Source organism: Olea europaea, unplaced genomic scaffold (genome assembly GCF_002742605.1).
Source record: "Olea europaea var. sylvestris unplaced genomic scaffold, O_europaea_v1 scaffold532, whole genome shotgun sequence".
NCBI classification, from domain to species: Eukaryota; Viridiplantae; Streptophyta; class Magnoliopsida; order Lamiales; family Oleaceae; genus Olea; species Olea europaea.
In genome coordinates, this window is record NW_019263644.1 from 139,327 (window position 1) to 154,008 (window position 14,682).

The 14,682-nt window shown below is 35.6% G+C and overlaps 2 protein-coding genes across 2 annotated transcripts in view; one reads left to right on the forward strand and one right to left on the reverse strand.

Annotated features, from left to right (window-relative positions):
- Positions 1-127: 127 nt before the first annotated feature.
- LOC111388851 lies at positions 128-796 on the forward strand. Its single transcript, XM_023013663.1, has 2 exons — positions 128-373; positions 437-796. Exons 1-2 carry the CDS (start codon positions 128-130, stop codon positions 794-796), a joined length of 606 nt encoding a protein of 201 aa, XP_022869431.1.
- Positions 797-966: 170 nt separating this feature from the next.
- Positions 967-14,682, reverse strand: part of LOC111388853 (carotenoid 9,10(9',10')-cleavage dioxygenase-like) — a 13,816-nt gene continuing 100 nt past the window's right edge. The window contains exons 2-14 of the mRNA XM_023013664.1: positions 14,496-14,575; positions 14,208-14,222; positions 12,892-13,003; positions 11,208-11,307; positions 10,796-10,858; positions 10,435-10,545; positions 9,876-10,060; positions 7,573-7,644; positions 3,696-3,834; positions 1,983-2,100; positions 1,799-1,900; positions 1,296-1,547; positions 967-1,174 (exon numbers count right to left, since the gene is read on the reverse strand). Coding sequence (XP_022869432.1) covers positions 1,009-1,174; positions 1,296-1,547; positions 1,799-1,900; positions 1,983-2,100; positions 3,696-3,834; positions 7,573-7,644; positions 9,876-10,060; positions 10,435-10,545; positions 10,796-10,858; positions 11,208-11,307; positions 12,892-13,003; positions 14,208-14,222; positions 14,496-14,575 — 1,515 coding nt within the window. The 3' untranslated portion in view covers positions 967-1,008. The remainder of the gene's footprint in view (positions 1,175-1,295; positions 1,548-1,798; positions 1,901-1,982; positions 2,101-3,695; positions 3,835-7,572; positions 7,645-9,875; positions 10,061-10,434; positions 10,546-10,795; positions 10,859-11,207; positions 11,308-12,891; positions 13,004-14,207; positions 14,223-14,495; positions 14,576-14,682) is intronic.

Genomic DNA, 14,682 nt, shown 5'->3' on the forward strand with positions numbered 1-14,682 from the left:
AAGCTGATACATGAGAATTTCACATTCCAGCAATAGTATCAGATTTTGGGATGATTGTTGGTGTGGAGATCATCCGCTAAAGGCACGGTTTCCTTCTTTGCATCGCATTGCCTTGGAGTCTACCGCTATGGTGAATGATGTCCTAGCCATACATAATGGAAATTATAGTTGGAATATTGCCTTCGAGAGGGGTTTGCAGGATTTGGAACTGGATGATTATGCACTGCTTTTGACCTCCTTACACGAGGTGCATATTAAAGTGGGAGAGGATGATAGGAGCAAATGGAAGTCGGGGCGGGATGGTATTTACTCAGTCTGCACTTATTTGAGATCCATATTGGGATCGACGGAGAGTTCATTTCCTTGGAAGATGGTGTGACAATGTAAAGTGCCTCCACGGGAGGCTTTCTTGTTATGGACGGTTTTGAGGAGGCAGACATTAACGGTGGATAATCTTCATAGAAAAGGTTTTTACGTTACCGAATGGTGTTATATGTGCAAGAGAGACGGAGAAACGAATGACCATTTGTTCCTCCATTGTGAAGGTGTCCGGTGGTTGTGGAACACTATTCTAACTTCCCAACATATGGATTGGGTGATGCCTAGGCGTATGGAGGATGTGTTGCGGGCATGGAGCAGAAAATTTCGAGATAAGGATAGTGGGCTTGTGTGGAACCTTTTTCCGGGATGCATTGTATGGTGTGTATGGAGAGAAAGAAACATCCGTTGTTTCGAAGACCAAGCAAAAACAACAGAGCAAATTAGAGAATGGTTTTATATGACTTTGTATACTTAGTTTAAAGCTGCAGCCACAAATTATGTAGAAGAGCTACCAAACTTTATGTCGTTTCTTTCCTGTTTAAATTGATAATACACCCCTCATGTATTATCTACTAATAAAATTACTTGATTACGTATCAAAAAAAAAAAAAAAAAAAAAGAAACTGGTTCAAACATTTAGTCTATACGATTTGCATTCTAGCTTCGTTTATCTGTCGGTGTTTTTAACTAGAAGAATACACAAAAGGAAACAAAAAAGAAATAAAAATGGATAAAATTTACCTCTGTCACGAACAAAGCATGAAATCCGTATGGAACTCTCTTGGGCAATTCAACAATGGCAACAGGATCAGGTGACATCGTTTTTGCATCAATTATGCTCACTGCCGACTTTCTGTATATGTGATCAAATATGAGTAAGGGTAAGCATACTGCATTTGGATTTGCAATACAAGTCAAGAGTCCAAGCCAAAATGACCCCAAACAGTGTATCAGAGGGAGATAGAGACAAGTACCCAGTGTTCTCATCGTGTACAAAGAAAATCAAGTAGCCATCGTCTTCTTCAGATGTAGTACCAGGATGCCGGGGAACAAAGACAGCCTCTGAACCAAATCGTCCAGGTCCCAGATCAAAGATACCTTTAACATTTCCTCCAACTTCTAAGTTTTCTTTTCCAGTCTCTGGTTCTGCATGCAAATCGAACTTGATAATCCCAGTTACCTTGGCAATCTTGTCCAGTGTTGTTCCATATACGTATCGCTGTTTCCTAGATACATAAAGCAATTGTGATTATGCAGATATCATTATAATCTAAATATGACAAAAAAAATACAGGAAATAGAGATGGAATTTAGCTAAAAAGCAATAAGGATAACATCTATCATGACAGATGCAACTGAATTTATAGTGTCATTGACCCAAAATTGCTGAATATCATTGATTTTCATGTCCAGCTTCTCCACTGAAATCATTCAGATGCAAATTCCAAATCATTAACAAAGTTTATAAGACATTTACCTCGTAGTATAACTTTCGTTCACCCTTGGAAAATCTACAGCAGATACAGATAATTTTTTCTGTGAAGCCAGACCATTTTTGAGGTTGAACCTCATCTCATACCTGATAGACATAACTAGAATGAGAATTCATCTTTCAGAAATGAAATATTATAAAGACATCTATCAGCTTTGAGCTCTCCTACAGTTCGTTTTTGAGATTCTCAAGCTTTTCTTTAACGGCGCCATTAACCATATCAAGATCTGGATTCTCAATGCGACAAGTGATAAGAACAACTTCATCTCCTTCCTCCCAAGCATTTGCTGATAAAAATAATTGAAATATAAATACATGAAATGTGTGAGGACTGGTAACATCACAACTACGGCACAAGATTCTCATCATGATATACGGATAAAACTTGAGAAATGCAAGGAATGAACACAGGAGAAATCATGCGCTCGCTCGCTCTCTCTCTCTCTCTCTCTCACTCTCTCTCTCTCACACACAAACACACACACCCTCCCACCCCCTCCCACCAGTCATTGTTGTAAAAACAAGGTAAGAAGAATCATGTAAATGATAGAATCAGAGGATGAATATGCATGTAACTGCTTGGCTTCAGATATTATCTTTTAACACCTTTGTGCAATTGTATTGGTTCTTTTAATTTAATTTGCTTATGGACTCTGTGATAGCTGATTTAGAAAATAAATTTTATTGCCTTGCTACTATCATTCTTTACCTTTGAACTGAAAATGTTTAGTTTTATCTAAATTTAACAGTAGTTGCAACCAGTGAACACATTATAGATTATCATCCATTTCAGTGTTCAAAGCTGATTGATTAAATTTGCTGATCTAAAAAAGGAGTGGCATAGACTAATAGGTCATATGGGACAATGTAATATCATTTATATTTGAAAAAATATATCCTCTTGATGATGTGGAAAGTTCAGGATTCTATATTACTAGTGAATAAATTTGAAATAGATCGTGTAATCGCTCACCTTCTAGGCTGCTACAATCTTGTTCAAATATAGTTTCTTTGCATTTTGGTTATTTTCCATTTAAGATTTTTAAAAACTCAATCACCAAACTCTGAAAAAGGTGTCACTTTAGTCACTGAACCATTTTTTAACATTTATGGTCACCAAACTAACAAAGTTGTTTCAATTAGGTCAAGACCACATATCCTTCAGTCGACTTATTGGATTTGGGTGATGTGACCAATTACGAGACTCATAAAGATAACATAAATGACATCAGGGATAAAAATCAACCAAATTAATATCCAAAATTGCCTTTGATCTCTACATCGAATGAATAAAATGATAAATGAGAGAGTTTAAAACGTTTAAATAAGTGATGTTAAACAGAAATTGTGTGTAAAAATATTTTTTTAGATTATAAATATAATCCCACTAAGGCTATCTTCTAGATAAGGAACACTGTCAGACACCTTAACGAACCCATTAATTAACAAACGGATATGTGAAGACTGAAAGGCGACTAAACTAAAATAATTGTGCAGTGTTCGGTGACTATCTATGCCAAAAAAAAAAAAAAAAGGTTTGATGACTAAAATGAGACCTTTGGAACGTTTAATGACCAAGAAGTTTTTAACTCAAAAGATTTTGATAGGTGCTGATTTGCTTCAACCGAAATTGTTTTCTCCTAGATAACAACATTGTCCTTCATGAGAAGATAAACAGTCCTGAGCAAAGCTAGAGCTCTATGTGAAATCCAAGCTAAAAAAAAAAAAACTACTGAGTGACTGACAATGTCATTATGTATTAACAAGTGAGCTTGTTCTAGTTCTTATGAAACTGATATTAGACCCTTGAAAGAGAAAAAAGTACAGGGAGCATTTTCATCTGTAAATTCTTTTAGGCACATACAAAAGCAAAGTTCCTCACCATTATGGAATATGAAGCAATTTGGAAGCTCAAACCATTTGATTAGGAGTTCATTTTTTGCATACCGCGGAAGTATGCCAAAACGAGCTTTCTGTGTAGCATCAAAGCTGAAAATAAACTTTTTATCCTTCACCATTTCCTGAAAATATGAAGATGGATAGTGAAGTATGATTATGATGAATGATTTGATCAACGAGTATCCTGGTAGGAAACCTATTTATGAGATGCCAAAAGATTCTAGGAAATGATGTTGATTTTCAAAAGTTCCAAAATCAGCAATAAGGGATCTCTTGACAGACCAAATAGAGTCAACTAGAAATTGACTTTTATGTTTATCTGAAATAGATTACAAGTCATAAAAGCTTTAAATACATTAGCAATAGTATTTTCTGTCAGTTATAGTAGTAGTACCACAACAGTAAAATTCTATTTAAAAGAAATAGATAGAAGTCACATAGAGTTTAGATAACAAACACTGATTACAATCAAGCCCAATGAGTTTTGAAAATGTTAAACATGTCAACCCTCCATCTGCTGTAGAATGTCTTGGTAAACTTTTGTGGTCAAATGGATAGTCTTATGCCTATCGTTTCACCACTTTATTTTTTTGAAAAAAAAAATGATATAAAATGATAATATTTAGTGGGAATTTTTCACCATTTAAGCCGTTTTTTGTGGGAATTAAAATTAAATTTTTAGTAGATTTTCATAAAAGTTAATAAAATGTGTAGTTAAAATGTGTGAGTTCCATAAAATATGGTTAAAATTAATTATTGATTTTGACTTAGATCCTTGATTTTAATCAAAACCACACTAAGTAACTACATAAATAAGAAACCGATTGTTTGACTGAAAAGTCAACTAAATCGTGGATAGAGGGAGTATTTGATTGACTTATATTGGAATTGAAAGGAAAAAATGAGATGAATGAGAAAAAAAGATGTATTCTATATTTCTGAATAATATTACGAGTCTCCTGTGCTCAATATATAGTACAATAGGGAATGACGGGAAAGGAATGTAATCTTCTAAATAAAGAAAAAAATAAAATAAGGAAAAAACAAAATTATTCCTAACTAAAAATGACAAAATATTCTAGTATCCCATAATTTTGGGATTTTGGGATTTCTTCACTCCCCCTCAAGTTTGATCATAGTTATTGATCATGTCCAACTTGCAAATACACTCATCAAAAGTTTGTCGATGTAGTCCTTTAGTGAAGATGTCCGCAGTCTGATCTTTGGTTGGAACGTATATCATACAAATAGTTCCATTTTCAACTTTCTCCTTCATGAAGTGTTTGTCCACTTCTACATGTTTAGTTCTGTCATGTTGAACTAGATTGAGAGATGTTGATAGCTGCTTTATTGTCGCAGTATAGTTTGATTGGGACTCTCACTGTGACTTGCAATTCTTCTAAAAGTTTCTTAATCCACAATCCTTCACATATTCCTTAGGTAGCTACTTTGAATTCCGCTTCAGCACTACTTCTAACTACTACATTATGTTTCTTACTTCTCCATGTTACCAGGTTTCCCCAAACAAAAGTACAATAGCCAGTAGCTGATCTTCTGTCTTCTATTGACCCAACCCAATCAGCATCAGTGAATACTTCTACTTCCTTCTTTCCATCTTTCTTAAAGAGAGGCCTTTTCCAGGAGAACCCTTAAGGTATTTTAGAATCTTATATACTGCCTCCAGATGAGCTTCCTTTGGTGAATGCATGTGTTTACTTACCACGCTAACTGCAAATGCAATGTCAGGTCTAGTGTGCAATAGGTAGATTAGTTTTCCAACTAATTGTTGATACCTATCTCTTTCAACAAGTTTTCCACTGTCATCTATTTTCTTGTCAGTCTCTATAGGAGTTTCGATTGGCTTGCATCCAAGCATACCAATTTCAGTTAGTAAGTCCAGAACATATTTTCGTTGTGAAACACTGATGCCCCTTTTTGATCTGGCTACTTCCATCCCCAAAAAATGTCTTGATCCCAAATCTTTCACTTCAAATTCAGTGCCTAGGCTTCTTTTTAGTCTTTCCATCTCAATTGTATTGTCTCGAGTAAGGATTATATCATCCACATATACAATCAGAATAGCTTTTGTCCCATCTTCAAATAATTTGAAAAACATAGTGTGATCTGACTATGCTTGTTGATATCCCTGATTTCTTAATACTCTTACAAATCTATCAAACCATGCTCGGGGTAACTGTTTGAGCCCATACAGTGATTTTTTCAATTTACATACCCTGTTGTCTCCATTTTCTGTATAAAAATCAGGTGGTAGTGTCATGAAGACTTCTTCCAAATTACCATTCAAGAATGCATTTTTTATGTCAAAGTTGTTGGAGTGGCCAATCCAAATTTGCTGCTAGAGATAGAAATACTCGAATTGTATTCAACTTTGCTACCGGTGCAAACGTTTCTGTATAATCTATATAATAGGTCTGAGTATACCCCTTTGCAACAAGACAAGCTTTGTACCTTTCGATTGTCCCATGTGCTTTGTATTTGACATTAAATACCCATTTACACCCTACGGGCTTCTTTCCTTTTGGTAGTTATCACATCAAATTTCGAAATCTTGGAGATAAGGTTTTATAAGCTATGAATTTAGATATAGGGTGCATGGTACATGATCGAGTTTGTTTCCTGAGAGCAATAGGCAGGTTAATGTCAGAGGTTTTAGAGGTGGTTACCTGATCGTCTAGATCTATTATCGGTTCTGACTCTTTTTGTGCCTCGAGTGTAAGGTCTTCCTTTTACTTTGACTTTGGCTTCCTTGAGTAAACCAACATCTCTTTGTCACGTTGTTCTTCTGCAACCCCCCTCCCCCCGAGTTTAAATTGTCTCATTTAGAGGATTCAATAGGACAAGGTGGTTTCGTAGGTATAGTGGTTGGGATGGATTCAGATGCAGAGAGAGTAATTTCCGAGAACCGATCTTCACTTAATTTCTCCCCCTGAAGAGAAGGTTTTTGGAAATAAGGAGTTTTTTCGAAAAATGTGACGTCATAGCTGATGAATACATTGTTTGTGGTGGGATCATAGCATTCCCTTCTGTGTGGGTGAATAACCAATGAATACACACCTAAGTGCACGAGGGGCTAGTTTGTTTCAATGATGAGAGTGGATATGTACAAATGTTGTACACCCAAACACTCTTAAAGGTATGCTTGATTGTAGGGGAGATTCGAGATTGAGGATACGACTAGGCATTCGCTTTATAAGATAAGCTGATATTAAAATGGCATCCTCCAAAATTTTGTAGGCATTTTTGTAGTGAACATTAGGGCATGGGCAACCTCAAGTAAGTGTCTATTTTTACGTTCAGCAATCCCATTTTGTTGAGGGGTATCGTCGCAAGAACTTTGGTAGATTATCCCATTTTCTTGAAGGTAGTTATTTAGGGTATTGTTGAAATATTCAGTCTCGTTATCAGTGCGCAGAATTTGGATTGTGGTTTGAAATTAGGTCTTTACCATCAAGTGGAAATTTATAAACACTGACCGGACTTCAGTTTTTTCTTTTAACATATAGATCAAGCAAATTCGTGTATGGTCGTTGATAGATGTGACAAACCATTTTGTGTGGGTGCGATTAGGGATTCGTGAAGGTCCCCATACATCACTATAAATCATGGTAAATGATTTGGATGACTTGTATGTGGATTTCGGGAATGAGGAGCGATGGTGTTTTGCGAGTTGACACATTTCACACTGAATCTCTAAAGAACTTTATTCGAGAATATTGAAGAAAATACCTGTTTTAAGTATTGAAATTTGGATGCCCCATTCTATAATGCCATAAAAGAATGTCGCTATCCATGGGAATAAATGCAGAATCACAACTAGCAAATTTACATTGTTTACTCACATCCGTCTCGTCAAAGTAGTAAAGTCCCTCACATTCTTTAGCACTGCCAATCGTCTTCCCCGATAATAGATCCTGAAGGACATAATGAGAAGGGAAAAAATTAGCGGAACAATTTGAGTCTTTTGTCAATTGACTAATGGACAATAAGTTGCAGGACAGGTTTGGAATAGGAGAACATTGTTTAAAGTAATTGAGTTCGAGATGCGAATACTCTCTTTTCCAGCTATTGGAGAGAGTGAGCCATCTGCAATTTTGACTTTGAGATTCCCAGCACAAGGTGAATATGTAAAAAATAGGTTGTGGGAATCCGTCATATGGTCGGACGCGCCGGAATCAATAATCCATGGTACTCGGGAAAGGGATGTGGTAATACTAAGAGCTCTTAAGAAATTACCTCTGTGCACTAGTGAACTTGTCGGACCGGATGTTTGGAAATCGGAGAACATTTTATAGAGTTGTTCTAGCTGTTTGGGATTGAATGCACCCTTTGAAGTGGAGGTTTTTATCTCAGTGGAATTGACTGCAGATTGATAGGCGTTATTTTTAGAGTTCTGTCTCGGCTTCCAGTCTGCTGGTTTTCCATGTATATCTCAACACATATTTTCATCTTGACCAGTTTTACAGCAATGGTCACACCATGGGCGTCCATTTTGTTTTGGACCCGATCCAATTTTGATTCCTCCTCTAAAATTCTAGGTTGACCCGTTAGGCCCAACTGCCTTAGGCCCATTAAAATAAGTCTTCTTAGCATTGGTGACATTCCCATCTGGCCCAACTCCATTAGACCCATGTATAGGCCCAATTCCATGTAAACTTGCTGGCCCATTTAAATTAATAGAGGTAAGGGCCGACATATCACTCCCAGCCGGCCCAATCTCCTTCTTCAGCATTATGAGTCGCCGGCTCTCCTCTCGCCTAACTTCGGCGAATACTTCACGTGGCGATGGTAATGGTCGACGACCCAGTATCCTTCCTCGCACATCGTCCAATTCTCGTTTCAATCCTGCTAGAAATTCATAAACCCATTCGTTTTCCAATCGTTTTCTGTACCGAGCGCGATCTTTGGAGCAGTCCCATTCCTCCTCGACACATAAATCCAATTCTTGCCACAGATTTGTCATTTCCATGTAATAATCTGTCACATCTCTTTCTCCTTGCTTCAATTGCCAAAGCTTGGTTTTAATTTCAAAAATTTGAGAGGAGTCTTCGGCGTCAGAGTACATTTCGCGGCCGCCTCCCATATATCTCGAGCAGTTGGCATGAAGAGGTAGGTTTTACCAATTGATGGTTTCATTGAGTTCACAAGCCATTCCATGACCATGGAATTTTTGGACTTCCATCTCTTCTGAAGATTCACGTCTGTAGGCTGCTTCTCATCTCCAGTAAGATATCTTATTTTGCCCTTTCCTTCGACAATTAATTTAATTGACTATGTCTATTCCCTGTAGTTTCGCCCATGAAGTTTTTCCACCAAGAGTTGGAAGGAAGAATTATCCATTCCAAATGAATTCACGGTTGGAACGACTTCTGTTTCATCTGTAACAAACTCAGAATTTGCAAAGTATTGGCTTGTGTTTTCTGCCATTGACCTGCCTTGTTTAGGCTAGAGCCGTGGCTCTGATACCATATGAGATGAATGAGAAAAAAAGATGTATTCTATATTTCTCAATAATATTACAAGTCTCCTGTGCTCAATATATAGTACAATAGGGAATGACGGGAAAGGAATGTAATCTTCTAAATAAGGAAAAAAATAAAATAAGGGAAAAACAAAATTATTCCTAACTAAACATGACAAAATATTCTAGCATCCCATAATTTTTGGATTTTGGGATTTCTTCAGAAAATCGATCTGGAAATTGCCCATGAAGGCTCAAAAAAAAAAAAAAAAACCACACTATGATGAGATCATGAAATCAATAACGCAACATGATAATCAGCAATACACTGGTGCTTTTTGCTTCTTCGATGCAGAAATTAGTTGGTGCTATTTTATGGAAGTTGATGACTTGATTCAGATGAAGGACAAGCGAATGTCATTAGGTTGATATATCCCTTTTAGCATGGAGAGGTGAAACACTTAGATCACTTTCTTTCAAGTGCATAGGTTACGTAGGCGGTGATATTTAGATGGGTGAAAGGGCCGAGAGAAACGTCGAGGAGACCCTTTTTGCACTCAGAAGATGTGATGCCCGATGAAGGTGCAAACTAATAACCAAGTATCATAAAGCATGCATTACGTACAAGTAATTAGTACAGACACTATAATCAGAGAAATAAATAATATTGTTGGACTACCATACCTTTGGCTTAAAGTATAACGGGAGGTCCATAAAAATTGCATAGTTTTCAGTAATTGCAAAATCATGCATCATGATTGGGCCTGATACTGTTATTGGAACTGGATCATTCATTGCTCCATCCTTCGATATAACTCTGTATGTTACATATGGTGGTGTATGTGAATAGCCAAAGGTAAACATTTCTCCTGCATGCAAAGTTTTTATAAGCACCTTGGAATTATGTTTTCATGTATTCATTCTGTTTTTCTTAGGATAGCAATCACAGATTATCTGACTGAAAATTGTCATAATTTGAACATAATCGATCAAAGCATATGCACTATTAAATTATCAGTTCATTTTAAATTGAATAAAGCCAACTTGGTAATCAAGAATGATGTGTATTCGAGCTGAAAGCAAAACTGTTGCTAGCTAAATAAAAAGTGAGCTGACTATTGCAGCTAGGTAAGGAAAGGCATAAACCAATAACCTGTATTGAATAGGTCAAGGTGTGTTTAATAGACATAAAATTAATTGAATGTCAAAATATCTGCTCTACTCACAGAAGCATGTCTCTTACCGGTGAATGGATCAACCTTAGGATGAGCAGTAAAAGAATGTGCCAGTCTTTTATCATAGTCCAGCAAGCCGATAGTTTGCAGATCTCCATCTTCCAAAACTTTAATGGCATCTGTACGAGAGAAGGAATATATTAAAACAAAAAAGAAATAATGAATACTAATCTGGGGTCTCTTTATAATGAAAGTAATCTCTCACATGGCTATCCACGAGATGTAAAGCTGATACATGAGAATTTCACATTCCAGCTTTATGACAAAATAAAAAGGCAAAAGGCGGAAAACCACACAAAAATGATAGGATCGTGAAAATTCAAGTTCGCAGAAAAAGATACTTCTATAGAATGAAGATAAAAAGCTTACATGGTTTATCTGCCTCGCTAAGTGCCAAAAGCTTTCCATGGTGATATACTAGAGCTGTATTAGCTGGCAGAAAAGTAACAATATATAATCAGCAATTCACAAACAGAAGTAAACAGAAGATATGAGATGGACGTTTCCTAGATTTATAAAGTTAATTGTGATATCTACGATTTTAAAACTTGAAAAAGTAAAAGCTGGAAAAACTGTGTCTAGGTGTGAGAAAACTTGATTGACCTACCTGTAGATTGCCGAAACAACACTACAGGTTTGTCTCTGACTGAAATTGTATTTACTAATAAATACATGTATTGTTTACCAAGTTTTGCCATTGACTCTAATAAAAAGAGAGGGTGTAAGGTGTAAGATATGCAAAGCCAGATTCGCAGTGGGAAAGCATAAATATCTGACCCACCTGTACCATTCCCATAGGACATATCTAATACATTTAGTTTTTCTCTGAGCATTTGCATGTTAACCATGAGCAATCCAAACACCCCTTTCAGGTCTCCAATCTGCAAATAACGTGCACAGGATAATGCAGCGAAAGGAAGAGATATAAAATGGATATAGGATCATATTTATGAAACCAACCATCACATTTGCTCAAAGAAAAATAAAAAGAGAACAATCAAATGGGGGTTAATTTGGAGACATATCCAGCTCTATCATTCTCTCAAATAAAAATTAAAAGTGAGAAGGAAAAAGAGAGCTATCAAGTATCAAATGCTAATTAATTTTGAGACATGTCCAAATCCAGTCAGTCAAATATAAGCTTCAGGTTACTCCCAGTTATCAATTATATGCTATTTACTTTATCAACACAAACAATTTTTAAGATCTTTGAGCACGTTGAGTTGTCATTTTAAGTAAATTCTAAGTGGGGGTGATTACTGATTCTGCCAATTTGAGTAAGTAAATCCATTAATTTAAGTTTCGTTCAAGGCATTGACTAGGCTTATTAATAGTTCATTGAACTGAATCTCTTCATTTCTTTTAGAAATGAGTTTCTTCATTGGTGTTTGGGGTTCAAAAAACTTTGATGAGCATTCGGTTGACGATAAGTGTGTGGCTGTCAGTATAGCATAACCCTTCTAGCCTCTTCGTACCTTCATTTGGAATAAGAGAGTACGATCGACTTTGAGATGTCTATTTTTCTGTTCTGTCACTCTCATGACAAGTGATGTACAATGCTTTTACGGGTCAAGGAACTTGTCAACTCCTTGTTAACATGGGAAATAGGAAAAACTAGCCAAAGTCAAATCTAGCAACCTCCCAGTTCTGGTACATCTGGTCCCTTTTAATGGTTCAATGATGTCCCCGTTGATAACTTTAATTTCCCTTTGCCTTTTAGAGATCTAGATAGACAGAGGAATCCATAAAATTTCTCTCATTCGATTTGGAATTAGCAAAGTGTATGATTTTCAGAGTAAATAGACAACTCAATACTAGAAGATCCTGGTGCAGTGGTGCAAGTAGGTTTAGGTACTTCAGACATGTTGGGCAAACGTGAATGAGATGAAGATTAACAAAGTTTGATAACAGGACCAGCAATTGCTAATGATGATCGTGAAGGAAAACAAGCACAGAAAGTGAAAAAAAAAAGGACGCTAAAAACCATGACAGGAATTAATCACAAAGAAAACTAAACAGTGATGAAGCCACGGATTTGAAATTGACTACAATGAAGACCATCACGAAAAAACAACAATGAAGGCTTTCAGAAATCCCAAAGAACTATTATGACTCTGATATTATGTGAAATTTGAGGAAGATTGAATTCTGATTCTGATCCAAGTAGAAATTACAAAGATAAATATAATGTAAGAATTGACTTCTAGAAAGCTTAACAGTAAACCATCCTATCGTCCTCAAAATTGAGGGAAAATTAGCAAATATCACACTCTATATGAATAGCTTATTTGTAGAAACAAATCAAATTCAACTATACTAACATACAGAAGTTTCTGAGTGACATCAATGATAACAATAACAATAGAAAGACATTACCTTCGACGGAAGACATTTTATTGTCAAATTCGGGAATTGTTGTTAGATGAAAGTAAGTCTTACGGCATTTAAGCTAATCCAATGAATACCTTCATAAACATAGCTCTGCCAAAAAACTCTTCTTGTTTAAAACGAGATGTCTTCACATAACGCGAAACATATGTTGCTTTTCCATCTTTTATGTGCATACCATGAATCATTCTGCAGAAATATGCCATTTTTTTAAGTTTATAGTCAATCACTATATGATTGCTCCAACAATCAAACACTCCTGATATTTAAATAAGTTGAAATATCAATGGGCGAAAAGAGACTACCAAACTATAACATTTCCGAAAGGAAAAATATAACTAAATTTCAAACAAACAAATGTCATGTCCTCATAAGCTAAGATGCTGATGCAACAAAACTTAATGCTGAAATGGAAATAAAATAAATTAGAAGTATGTAAGAACACATAAGTTAGACTGCAACTGCACATATATAAATGCCATCATGTATCTGCAGTAAGGAGGCTTATCCACCCGGATAAAAAAAAAGAAAAATTCCTACACCACAAGTGGCAGATAGATCCACTTAGTAATTTTCTATTTTTAAAATAGATGTAAAGGTTTAGAAAAGGATGATATCCTAGTGATTAAATCATTTCAATAAATTTCTTAATTGAACTGAATGTCGTTGCTTCATTCAGAGAAAAAAAGTGAGGATAAGAAACAGATGGTAAAGCTAACTCTTATCAAGTATGATAGTAAGCTCTGAAAGATTTGTGAAATGCCGAATAACCAAGATTTGACGAGGATTTACAACCTTGGTGATCAGCTAAGTATAACTGTTGGGATTTAGGAACATATGATTATTAAAACTTGAAATAATCTGTTCTACAAAATTCAAGATCAAAACCCAAAAATTTGATTTGTCTTTCGAGATTGAAGAAACAAGCTACATTATTTTTTTCTTGGTTTTTATTGGTTCTCTTCTTTAGATTTATTTCTGATTGAAAAGAAAACACCACTTTGAGCTCTAACCCCCAGACAACACAGTTTGGATTCAGCAGAAAAACCTTTTCCTTCAAATGGATTTTTATTTAGCACAATTAAAGAATCCAATAATTTCATGTAAGTCTATTGTGTACACAGTAGATCATACAATACCATGCAAAAAGGAGGCATTTTCATGGATGCCCAATGCAGTCTAGACACTATTGCATAGCAAAACATGGAAATAGCCAAATAGGTTCTTCTAGCAAATAAAAATATTGCAATCAACTATAAATGATCTGCAATCTTATGTCAAAAGATTTGACACATACAAGGAAGTTTAAGCTATTTGCAGGGGAAGAGTAATAGAGAAAATTAAATTTAAAGACATCATCCCAAGAGATGAACCATGAATGATAGATACGCACCCATCTCCATCGAACCTGCAGACATAATAAATAAATTTAAAAAAAAAAAAAGAGAGAGAAAGAACAGATGAGATTAGACAAAATTCTCTATCAAAATACAAGAACTAGAAAATCTCGCTCATAATTGCAAACAGAAATCAAAGCGTAAGATAAAATTAAGAAACCACGTGCAAAATGACGCAAGTAATTCAATTTTAGGCATTCCAGTGGATTAAATTCTCAGAAAAGGGCAAGAGAAGACCATATGAAACTCTAAAGTAAAAAATTTAAGAAAGATAAAGGATCTACCAATGACATCCTGCAATTGGAGTAAACTTGTGGTTAGGACCAACCCTCACAAATTCACCATTCAGACACTCCTGCAACCAAAAAAAAAAAAAAAAAAAAAAAATAAAATAAAAGGCAGAAGAAGAAGAAAAAAAAAAAAAAAAATTTAAAAAAAAAAATGCCAGAAATTGGCACGAATATCTGAACA

Excerpts from the sequence above, each read along its gene's own strand:
- LOC111388851 (XM_023013663.1), top strand. The coding sequence starts at position 128 with ATGGTGAATGATGTCCTAGCCATACATAATGGAAATTATAGTTGGAAT. Across the intron at positions 374-436 it reads GTTCATTTCCTTGGAAGATG|ACATTAACGGTGGATAATCT; the intron begins GTGTGACAATGT and ends TTGAGGAGGCAG.